This window comes from Chiloscyllium plagiosum, chromosome 1 (assembly GCF_004010195.1).
Source record: "Chiloscyllium plagiosum isolate BGI_BamShark_2017 chromosome 1, ASM401019v2, whole genome shotgun sequence".
In the NCBI taxonomy this organism is placed as follows: Eukaryota; Metazoa; Chordata; class Chondrichthyes; order Orectolobiformes; family Hemiscylliidae; genus Chiloscyllium; species Chiloscyllium plagiosum.
Genome location: NC_057710.1, coordinates 63,807,077 through 63,819,870, shown reverse-complemented (window position 1 = coordinate 63,819,870; position 12,794 = coordinate 63,807,077). Strand labels below are relative to the sequence as shown.

Genomic DNA, 12,794 nt, shown 5'->3' with positions numbered 1-12,794 from the left:
CCATTCTGCCAGTGCTGCTTCTGGTGTCACTTGACCAGTTGGACAATACGATCCCACTCCATGTCAAGATGTTCCACTCTGCAATTAATTGCATTGATTTCCACAGCAATTTGAAATGTTCTCAGTGGAAACTCAACAGCATTCCATCTCCCAATTCTCAGACATTGAGGCAACACTACATAACAGAACTAGAATTAATAACCGGACACCAAAGACAGGCAGTGAAGGTCTAAACAATGGTGTTTCTGAGCAATTGGAATCTCTTTCTATTTTAAAGGATACATATATAGGAGGCGCTGATCTATCCTCCTCTCCTAACTTATCCCTCTGCCTTCTTTAATATTCCCTGACCTGGCCATCTCTAAGATAGATTCTTGGTGACTGCACTGAAACTTCTAGCAGTGAAAGCAACTTCTCATAAATCAGAGCTGAATTTCATAAGTCAAAAAGTAGCCACAAAGAAGACACCAAGATCAGTCAGAAAGTGTGTTGTGAAGAAGTCACAATGAAATTGTCAACAGACATAGATAGTCTGAGTGAATGGTCAAAAATCTGGCAGATGGAGTACACTGTGAAAAAATATGAAGTTTCTTACTTTGCCAGGAAGGATAAAAAAAAATTATTAATTAAAAGATGAATAACCGCAGAATTCTGAGGTGTAGAGAGATTTAGGTGTTCTGGAGCATGAGTCACAAAAGTATGCAGGTACAGCATGTAACCTATAAAGTTAATGGAATGCTATCATTTATTGTGAACAGAAATAAATGCTAAAGTAAGGACAGTATACTTCAGTTATACAGGGTGTTGCTGAGACCACATCTCGAATACTTATAGAGATTTGAGCTCTTTATGTAAGGGAGGATGCACATACTTTAGAAGTAGTACATGTGGAGGTGCCAGTGTTGGACTGTGGTGGACAATGTCAGAGGTCACAGGACACCAGGTTATAATCCAATAGGTTTAACTGAAATCACAAATTTTCAGAGCGTAGTCCCTTCACCAAGTGAAGAGAATAACATTTTTTCTCTAAGAGAGTTGAGAAACTTTGGAACTCTATGCCTCAGAGTGATGGAGATGAGGTTCATGGAATATCTTTAAGACTGAGATAGATAGACTTTTGTGAGGCACGGGGAATCAAAGATTATTGGAGGTAGATCGAAATGTGAAATGTGAAACAGAAACATATTGGCCATGAATTTATTGCATGGCAGAGCAACCTCAAAGGGACAAATGATTTATCTCTGCTGCTATTTCATTTGTTCCTAACCATTGACAGGATTTTTCAGATGGCAGCATTTCCTGTCCTGCTACATGAAGAGTTGGTGGAGAATGTAACCCAACTCATACTCATCTTCCAGTGTGGGGGACGTGCACAGCTGTTACTTGACGTGTTAAATACTGGTTTGGTTCTGAAAGATGAGTGTGTACAAATGAATTTCTATGCCTGAATAATTTTTCAAAATATTTTCTGACACAGAGCATTCAAGCTCAAGGACTAATTGTAGAATCCCTACAGGGGATGTAAAAAGGGTGAAGGAGTAGCAGTATTAATTAAGGAGTCAATGACTGTAATAAGGAAGGATGATATCTTGGAAGGGTCTTCAAATGAGATTGAATTAAGGGGGCTGTCACCTTACTGGGAGTGCATTGTAAACCACCAAAGATTAAGCAGGAAATAGAGGAGCAAATATGTAGACAGTTCAGAGAGGTATGTAAGAGTAATAATTGGGTAATTATACTGGGGATTTCAACTTTCCCAACTTAGATTGGGACAGTCATAGTGTTAAGGGTTTAGAGAGGGCGGATTCCTTGAAATTTATCCAGGGGAGTTTTTGTATCAATGTGTAGAAGGCCCAACTAGAGATGGTGTGGTGCTGGATCTGGTTCTGGAGAGCAAAGCCAGACAAATGTTCATTGTAACAACTGAGAACATTTTAGCGATAGCAATGACAACATAGTACGTCTCAAATTTGTTATGGACAGGAAGAAAGAGAGCCCGTAAAAGGTCACTTTGGATTGGGGGAAGGCAGATTTTATTAAAATAAAGCAGGATCTGGCTAAAATTGACTGGGAACAACTCCTTGCAGGTAAGTCTACAGCAGACCAGTAAACAAGTCATAAAAAAGTCATATAGAGGGCATCTATAAACAAGTTGGGAAGAGTATTGGTCCAACAGATACCCTTTAGGGGGAAATATAGGAGCAATTATTTCAGGGAACCCTGATGTCTATGACAACTCAGGACTGGATGAGGAAGAAGAGAAATGCTTTTAGCAAGTCCATAGGAAGCAATTTAGCTGCAGTTCTAGAGAAATACAGGAAGTGTTGGAGGGAACTTAAGAAAGCAATTTGATGAGCAAAAAGGGTGCATAAGAAAGGACTTGCAAGCAGATTTAGGGAGAAATCTAAGATATTTTACAAATACATTAAAGGGAAGAGGTTAACCAGGGAAAGAGTAGGGAGCTGGTTGGCATGGATGAGTCAGACCAAAGGATCTGTTTCATGCTGTACATCCGTATGACTCTCTGACATTAGGAGAAAGTGAGGTCTGCAGATGCTGGAGATCAGAGCTGAAAATGTGTTGCTGGAAAAGCGCAGCAGGTCAGGCAGCATCCAGGGAACAGGAGAATCGACGTTTCAGCCTTAAGCCCTTCCTCAGGAATGAGGAAAGTGTGTCCAGCAGGCTAAGATAAAACGTAGGGAGGAGGGACTTGGGGGAGGGGCGTCGGAAATGCGATAGGTGGAAAGAGGTCAAGGTGAGGGTGATAGGTCAGACTGGGGTGGAGGCGGAGAGGTCAGGAAGAAGATTATCGAACTCAGCACTGCCTTCCTAACCTGCAATCTTCTTCCTGACCTCTCCGCCCCCACCCCAGTCTGACCTATCACCCTCACCTTGACCTCTTTCCACCTATCGCATTTCCGACGCCCCTCCCCCAAGTCCCTCCTCCCTAGCTTTTATCTCAGCCTGCTGGACACACTTTCCTCATTCCTGAGGAAGGGCTTATGCCCGAAACATCGATTCTCCTGTTCCGTGGATGCTGCCTGACCTGCTGCACTTCTCTGACATTAAGAGCAAGGAGGCAATCTGTATGTGAAGCCACAGAATATTGGAAGGTTGTTAAACAAATGCTTCTGTTAGGTCTTCGCTCTGGAAAAGAAGAATGTAGGTATGGAATTCGGGAAAAGGGACCATGGACAACTTGCATGGTTTGACAGGGAAAATGGGAAGATATTGGAGACTCTGACAGGTTTAAAAACACATGAATCCCCTGGCTTAGTTGAATTGCATCCTAGGCTGCTGTGAGAGGTGAGGCAAGAAATTGCAGGAGCTCTGCCATAAGTTTTTAATTCCTCTCTGGCTGTGGGGAAGTGCCGGAGGACTGGAGGATAGCTAATGTGGTTCCACTTTTCAAGACGTGTAACAGAGATCAACCAGGAAATTAAAGACTGGTGAAACTCACGTCAGCAGTAGGGAAACTATGAGAGGAAATTCTGAAGGAAAGTTTTAATATTCACTGAGAAAGGCGTGGGTTAATTAGGAATAGTCAGCATAGCTTTGTCAGAGGGAGTCGTGCTGAACAAATTGTTAACATTTTACGAAAATTTGATTGAGTGTGTGATTGAGGGAAGCTCAGTTGATGAAGTTTATATGGATTTCAGCAAAGTTTTTGACAAGGTTCCACATGGGAGATTGATTGAGAAGGTTAAAGCACAGGGAATTGATGGAAACTTGGCGAGATGGATCAGAAACTGGCTTAGTAATAGGACACAAAGGTAGTGATTGAAGGCTGTTTGTTTGACTGGAGGCCAGTGCCCAGTGGTGTATGACAGCAATCAGTTCTGGGACTCTTATTGTTTGTTCAGATTAGATTCCCTACAGTGTGGAACAGGCCCTTCAGCCCAACAAGCCCACACTGACCCTCCGAAGAGTAACTCACCTAGACCCATTTCCCTCTGACTGACCAGACAAGAGAATATCTAATTAACGGTAGGACACTAGAATATACAGAAGATCAAGGGACCTTCGTGTGCTTGCACATGGATCTTTGAAGGCAGCATGATTGTAAGTAAGATGGTTATGAACACATATGGTATTCTCGCCTAAATTAGTCAAGGAATTGAGTCTAAAAGCAAGGATGTTCGGTTAGAGCTGTACAAAACATTAGTGAGACAACACTTGGAGCACTGTGTGCAGTTCTGGTTCGATAGCATGGAAACAGATTCTGGAAGTTAAAATCCATACAAGCATTCTCCTATTACCTTTACAGTTCTCTCAGTTTTACCCGTGTTCTATCCTTTGATATCTCCTGGACCATTTGGGGTAACTATAGTACACTCCAGTATTTTGAATGCCCTTTTTTGTTTTGAGGGTCTATACACATGACCTTATTTGAGGATCCTTCAAAGATATCGCTTAAAACATCCATCCTCCACCAACGCTTCAGCCACACATTCACCCATTCTCTCTCTCTGTTCCTTTATGCACGAGCATATGGCACTGGGAGTAACCCAGAGATTACAACATTGAAGATCCTGCTTTTCAGTCTGCCACCTGGCTCCTTAGATCCTTGTCACAGGATGTCATCTCTCTTTCTCCCTGTGTTATTGGTCACAATGTGAATCACAGTTCCTGACTGTTCCTCACACCCCCACCACCCCCAATGCTTCAAAATGCCTTGCAGCTGTTCAATTATGTCCTTGACACTGGCACTTTTGAGAAATCAGTCTACAGCTGCAGAAGTCCCTGTCTGTAACCCTCACTGTTGAGTCTACTACCACTATAGCTTGTGCTCCTTCCAATTTGCACATACAACTGTGACTGTACGCCTCAGAGGAGCCATCACTCCCATTGTTTTTCAACACAGAAAGCTGGTTGTTGAGTGAGGTGCACTTTAAGGTTATTCTGACTACCTGCTTGCCACCTTTCCTCTGACTGATGTGCACAGATTCCTGACATTTTCCCTGGACATGGCAGACAATGGAGAAGTGGCTCCCATCTTTATGGGCAGGGACCTGGAGTTCCTGCTGCATGGGTGGTGTGGATACAGGGTGTCCTCTTCCCTCAGCAACACAGGGAAGGTCACTGTACCAAACCATTCCTGCCTGGTCCGAAGTTTCCAGCTGAGTCAGTGCAGTTTCATTCATCTGGAGAAAAGCACAGTAATGTAGAAAGAAGGTCAATGACCTTCTTCACTTTGCCATGTAAATGCCACCATCTTTTCTCTGATACTTTACATTCACTTTGTCTCTAATGTCATACCCAGCTCCCACCAAGGCTCAGAAATCTCGTTATTGCATTCAGCATCTTTTTTCACTCACTGTCACCTGCCCACTGACACCACTAACCTTGCATACCCTTTGCACTGCCTACTCACTGTCTCAGGTAACCTCCTCATGGCTACGCCACCCACTTTGATCTTTCTTAATACTGACTCCCTCTTACTCCAGGATGAAAGCATTGCACAGTAGGGCAGAAAGATTCAAGATGGGTGGTAGGCTGCTCTACATTCACCTCCCCTGTGTGGAGAATATCCTGCCTCTGACTGACTGAGTCTAAGCCGCTGAACTGGAATTGGAGGCTGCCCTTAGCTTATTGTGCCAGACTTGACTGAGGCCTGCTGACAGCTATGGCAAGTCTTTGTGTCTGTGCTACATAGCAACGCAAGACAAAATTAATATGAAACTAGTACCTCTGGCGGAGGAAGCGAAGAACAAAATGAGAAAATAAGGCAATACAAGGCAAATTGCTGTGGACATCCAGATAGGCTAAGGATGAGTGAGCACTATGACAGTGAGTGAAGATACCTGCAGATGCAGCCTGGTTCAGTCCGTGAGTGGTGTGCATGTCCCTGAATGCACATTGTCCTTGCTACAGCATTACAATGACATTTGCCAGTATAGCCTGAGGTGCAGCATTGAAGTGGATCATAGATGAGGGCCCTTGGAGGCTGCAACATGTTTTATGCCGATGTCCATAGACATGGAGTGTGTGTCTGCTTGGTGCCCACAGAGCATGCCTTGCGACACTGGTGCCCAATATCCAACATGGAGGACCACCAAAAACTCCCTCCACCAATACCCTCCTCTGCCTTGCCAAGCTAGTCCTCATTCTTAATAATTTTTCGTTTAACTTTTCCCATGTCCTCCAAATCCAAGGGGTGGGCATGGGAACTTGGGTGGGCCCTAGTAATGCACGCTTCTTGGTCGGCTATGTTGAACAGTCCCTCTTCAGTACCTACACAGGAGCTGCGTCCCAACTCTTCAGCCATTATATCGATGACTGCATCAGTGCAGCGTCCTGCATCCAGGCTGAACTGGAGCAGTTCATCACAACTTCCACCTGCCTTCAAATTCACTTTGTCCATCTTGGACACCTACCTCTCCTTTTTTCCCCCTCCATTTCCATCTCCAGTAACAGTCTCCAGATGAATGTTTATTATTAAACCCACAGACTCCCATAACTACCTGGACTAAACCCCCTCCCACCCAGTATCCTGCAAGAACTCCATTCCGTTCTCTCAATTTCTCCACCTCTGTCACATCTGCTCAGACGAGGCGATATTTCATTTGCGAGCATCCCAAATGCCCACCTGTTGTGAACAATGTGCTTTTCACCCTCTGTCAACCACACAGCCCTCCACCACATCTCCTCCACTCCCCGTTCCACTGCTCTAAACCCCTCCGAAATGCAATAAAAACAGGGTCCCTCTTGTCCTCGTCTACCACCCTACCAGACTCCACATCCAATGCATCGTCCTTAAACACTTCCGTCAACTCCAATTAGACCCCAACAACAAAATCATCTTCCCTTCCCCACCCCTCTCTGCCTTCTGCATGGATCGTTCCCTTTGCCAATACTTGGTTCGTGCCACTCTCCCCACCAACACACACCCTTCCCCCCAACACCTAGGTAACTTCCCCTGCAACAGTAAAAGTTGCAAAATCTGCTGGCACACCACCCCCGTCACCTACATCCAGGGCCCCTAGCATTCTTTCCAGGTGATTCAGATGTTCACCTGCCTCTCCTCCAACCTAGTTTACTGTATCTGATGCTGCTGATGTGGTCTTCTCTAAGTTGAGGAGACCAAATGTAAACTCAGAGCATGTTTTGCTCAGCCGGGCCCACCAGGTTGTCTGGACATCCCAGTCACCACCCATTTTAATTCCTCTTCCCACTCCCTTTCCGACATGACCATCCTCTGCCTCCTCCATTGCTACAGTGAATCAGACTGCAAATTGGAAGGACAACACCTCATCTTCTGCCTGGGCAGCCTACAGCCTAGAGGACCCAATACTGAGTTCTCCAATTTCAATTAACCTCCCTTCCCTTCCCTAGAGCCCCTTCCCAGCCCCTCCCATCGACCCTTCTTTCTAGCTACCAACCCGAGAATTCATTTCTCCCATCGACCAATCAGGTTGTAATCTCTACCTGTGTTCACCTATCCCCAACTCACCACCCTGTGTGTCTGCCCCCTTGCCCCCTTGCCCCCCTCAACTTTTTCTCCAGCTCCCCTTAACCCCACCCCCAATCCTGAAGAAGGATTACACTTGAAATGGCAACTTCTCCACCTCCTGATGCTGCCTGGCTTGCTGTGTTCTTCCAGCCTCCTGCTGGCCTACCTTGGAGGACCCTCTCAACAAGAGTGAGCTGAAGTCATCAGGTACTGGCCCTGATCCCCCTATCAAACATTCACTGTCTAGCTTGGTCAACGCATTTGATAAAGTAGTAATCTGCATATTAATGACACAAAACTTGCCATTAGTAATGTGTTTAATAACCCCTCTTAATAGGCAACTGGCTGCTGCCCAGTGAGGAATGGACCTCAGTAGGTGTTAAAAAAGTACTGATAGTCACTCCCAATGTCAAGATAGGCCACGCCAGACTCCTTACATTGTTCTGCCTCAGATCTTGCCATTGCCCATGTTTCTCAGGCTCCTATAAGGTTTCATCATTTGTTTCAAATGAATCACTTATTTTCAATACTACTTTCCATATACATAGATTTTTAAATTATCATCTGCACATGTATAATATTTTCATATATTTATGAATGATATGAATATTTATGTCTCACCTACTTATATTTTGTATCATTACATTATTCATTTAATTAACTATATGATATTAGATTTATGGTAGTTATCCAATTAACGTCTTATCCAACATTTTGCTTGCTGGATGGTAGTCCGTATAAAGATTGAAGACCAAATGGTTTGCAGAGAGAATAAAAAAATTAGATATGAACTAAAGAAATAAAAGTGGGACGCAGAATGTTACTAACAGACTATTCTCTGAAAATCAGAATCATAAGCAAAAATGAAAAGCAGAGCAGAGTGTAAGAGTCTCAGAAGACCAGATAGTTGCTCTCAGGCATGAAAGAAATGTTAGCAGCTAGATGTGTCGGGAGCTAGTGATCCATTACACTTCTAATAATAAAATAGAAAATGAAGTCTTTCAGAAGGTTTTGCTGACTGGCTAATTCTGTTTTTTTCTTTCTATGCAGAATGATTCATGGGGGATGCAATATTCATATGCACTGTTCAAAGCTATGAGCCATATGCTTTGCATAGGCTATGGAGCTCGGGCACCAGTGTCTATGTCTGATCTCTGGATAACCATGTTGAGCATGATAGTGGGAGCCACGTGCTATGCAATGTTTGTTGGCCATGCGACAGCTCTTATCCAGTCATTAGATTCATCAAGACGACAGTATCAGGAAAAGGTAAGTGTTCAACATATCCTCATACATGGTTTTGTAATTAGACAATGTCATGGTTAATCCCATAAGCACCTCCACATTGAGTAGTTGTTTTTCGTTATTCAGACATGTATAGTCCCAGACACGCAAGGGGACAGGCACACAATGTATTTGATAGCAATTCATAATGCTGGAATCTGCATACTCATTTATTCCTCACTATCATTTATTATAGAAACCAATAATGGTCCATATTCCACTCACATTCCCACTTCCCTCTCAGATAATGGAAGATGACTGTGGTGCTACTGGAGAGTTTTCATGTACTTTATTTTCACATAACAAGACATAAAATCAGTTCCATCATTGCTGCTTACTTGAATTATTCATCATATGCTTTGTTTTTTTTAATATCACCATGACTTATTCCATAAGGTAAACAAATGCAATTATCATAAAATGCTTTAAATTCAGTAAAGATATAAAGTTGACATAGTGGTATCAGATCAAAGAGCTGCTTTCTCATTAGAGAGAGTTGACTGGTGGTATTTCAACGTGTCTCTGGTAAGGAGGGAGCTTGAAAAGGAGAGTCCTTCATGGTAACCTCAGCTGCTATTGGAGCTGAACCCATGATAAACCAGATGTCCCACCAATTGAGCTAACCAATCCCTCACCAAAAACAAATTCAGTGTATCAAATATGACTGCATCATTTTGTATTGAAAAAGGAACAAAGCAAGACTGCGGAATTCTCCTTTCAGGAGGATGGGTCAATAGGTGGGAGTAGAAGTGAGGTGGTTTTAACATATAGTACTTAAGTGCTGGATGAGTGCTTGTTGAAACATCTCAATAATGTACCCTGGCTGTATTCAGTAAGCAATCACAGCAACCAATAATAGTTATTGGAGGTCACAGCATAGATTATCCCCTGTTTCAAGATTTATGTTTGTGACTCAGAACTCAGTGTTGAAGCATGTTCCTTCACTTTAATATGTTCCCAACATTGGGATTCTTACAGGATTTTGAGAATGATGTGTTCTACATGGTGTAGTATTGCCTATTGTAACCTATTCAAATTGTCGCTCATTCATCACTCAATCCTTTGGAGGTTTTCTATTGATTTCCCTCTGCTTCAGTATTGTCACAGCATAAAGCAGCTTGTGCACAGTCAGAAACTTTCTGAAGAAATTTGTGCGAAGATTTGTAGCTCGGGTGCTCGTTGTTGTGGTTCTGTTCGCCGAGCTGGAGGTTTTTGTTGCAAACGTTTCGTCCCCTGGCTAGGCGGCATCATCAGTGCTTGGGAGCCTCCTGCAAAGCGCTTCTTTGATGTTTCCTCCGGTGTTTATAGTGGCCTGTCCCTGCCGCTTCCGGTTGTCAGTTTCAGCTGTCCGCTGTAGTGTTTTCGGCATTCATGCAGGAACCAGAGTTGTTCGTATGTGGCGCTTAGTCAGTTAGCGCAGGATTCCCATTTCCTGGCTTGTCTCAACGTCTCTCGCCCGTAAGTGTTCAAAGTTTGTGCGAACTTTCTGAAGAGTTTGCTCTGAGATATTTGACAAGTGGTTAACTAAAATTAGCCTAAAAATGACTGTTGCTAATGGCATACAATTTATAATTCTTGAGAGATTCCTTCAAAACAAACTGCTTATATATAGTGGAAAATCTTACTCTACTGCCTGAAAATAATTAGATTTAATCAGGCACAGGGAATGGCTAAATTGACATGAGCAAATTTTGACAAATGCTTATTTTCACAAATTTGGATGAACAGCCCTTTCGAGATGATTTGCACCAGTTCTGATGCATACAGTCCACTACTAATTAGGTGTAGTCTAGACAAAATCAGCCACAAATTAAGGATATCACCACTGGAATTTGCAGTCTAAATTGTCAGTAAGTGAAGAACAGATGTTCTTAATAAACATGAATTAAAATAAATCACAAGTCTTTGTAAAGAAATTATTCAAGCCCAGTTAACATTAGTGCCGATGTGAAAGGGTAAAATATGACAGGAATTGAAATGCTGAATTAAATTGGTGCATCTGTAGATCAAAAAGGTTTTGGTTAAGAACATATTCAAAATAATAATTTGTTCTCTTGCTTGACAAATTATGCATAATATTATTTTATACCATATTATTTTAAGCATACGGGGCTGAATCATACTATATCTTGGGTAAGTATCATTTACGTCGAATTTAATGGAGAGCTTCTCTCTGTTAGGCTCAGTGTTTCCTTGTGCCATCATCCCAATCACCTCAGTAACTACCTACAACAACACTATAGTGCCCTTCTTGACTAAAGCTAGTTGGCTTTTGCCACTTAGTAGCCGGAGACTACTGCTGGGATATCGCGGAATAGATTGTTATCCCTCACACCATCTTTAAAAGACCATTGTGCACCCGGGCAGTCTGAAACAGTCGTGTACTTTACCGACATTGTTGCACAAGAGGGATGACCTTTCCCCAAATAGTGGGGAAAAGGCCACAACACCTCACCTCCTCTGCTCACCTCCTCTGAGATCATTGTGGGCTGAGCTGTCTTGAAGAATGCCCAGCACTGGAAGAAGGCTGATTACCTTCTCTGCTCTGCCACCATCTTCTCTCTGTTACTTCACGCTCACTCTTTCTCCGTTACTGCATCAACCTCCCACCAAGGCTCATGATCTACTGCTCCCGCTATTGCATACAGCATCTTCCCTACTCACTCTCACCCATCTAAGCATTCCATACTACCAAACCTGCACGGCCTCTGCAACTCCTTATCACTCACTTGGGTCACCTCACCACTGATCGTCTACTTTCATGAGGACTAACAGTTGTGCCACCCTCTTTCTTCTCATTCAGTCCTTCCCTTTTCTCAAAGCAGGAGAGGACACCCTCTATGAGGACAGAGAGAATCAATATAGATTATGTGTGGCCTACATTTAGGTCCCCAGTTCCTACGAGGAGAAGGTCCTAATCCTGACCTCCTCAAACTGCTGATAGACCATTTTCAAGAACCTGGACTGATATTGGAACTTGATCTTAACTTACTGTCCTGGGACCCACTGATTGAGATGTCTTCCTAGACACAACTAAGCACTACTCCCCACCAACTTTGAGACATGGTTATTTGGTTGAGGCACATGCAGTAACTCTGCTGCATTAGCTGCCAGCACATGGTATAGGTGTGATACTGACATAACATGGTGGCAGGACAAGCTGCCTGGCTTTGTGCCTGTAAGACAAGACAAGGCAGAGATGCTGTTAGTATTTAAGTAGGAATAAGGTGGGTGATTACTGGAGAGCCTGCCAGCAACCCTGAGGTGCAGCCTGGTCCACTCTAGGAGTGGAAAGGATATGCAAAGTGTCATTGCAGCAGCATTGTTGTAAAAGTTGGCAGTAGTCCTGGAAGTGCAACATTAAAGTGCTAAAGTGCTATGTAGTTTGGAGTGTGCCATGATGTTGTCGAGAGGCTGGCAGGTGTTGGATGCCAGTGTCCATGGATTGGGCTGCATGTAAGAGCTGTCCCTGGACCATGGCTTGTGATGTTGGTGCTGGGTGTCCAAGATGGTGGTGAGGACAAACTAAGAAGAACAAAGAAAATCTACAGCCCAGGAACAGGCCTTCAAGCCTGAGCCGATCCAAATGTACTGTCTAAATCTGTCGGTCAATTCCTAAGCATTTGTATTCCTCTGCTCCCCACCTACTCATGCATCTGTTCAGACTCATCTTAAAATGAGTCTACCATGCCTGCCTCTACCAACTCTGCTGGCAACATGTTCCAAATTCCCATCACCCTCTGTGTGAAGTACTTGCTGTGTGTATCCCCCTTAAATTTTCCACCTGTCACCTGGAAAGCATGACTTCTCGTTATTGAATCCTTCACCCTGGGAAAAAGCTTGTCTCTATCCACCCTGTGTATACTATTCATGATTTTGTAAACCTCAATGAGGTCACCCCTCAATCTCCTTTTTTCTAAAATAAACCTAACCTACTCAACCTCCTTTCATAGCTAGCACCTTCCATACCAGGCAACATCTTCGTAAACCTTCTCTGCACCCTCTCCAAAGCGTTCACATCCTTTTGCAATGTGGTGATCAGAACTGTACACAGTAT

General features: G+C 43.5%; 1 protein-coding gene across 6 annotated transcripts in view; it reads left to right on the top strand.

Moving 5' to 3' along the window:
- LOC122549029 (potassium/sodium hyperpolarization-activated cyclic nucleotide-gated channel 1-like) overlaps window positions 1-12,794 on the top strand; it is a 278,409-nt gene that overhangs the window by 117,269 nt on the left and 148,346 nt on the right. For all 6 annotated transcript variants that reach the window (XM_043688170.1, XM_043688180.1, XM_043688200.1 and 3 more), the window contains one exon: window positions 8,504-8,722. In XM_043688170.1, the coding sequence (XP_043544105.1) occupies window positions 8,504-8,722 (219 nt within the window). The remainder of the gene's footprint in view (window positions 1-8,503; window positions 8,723-12,794) is intronic.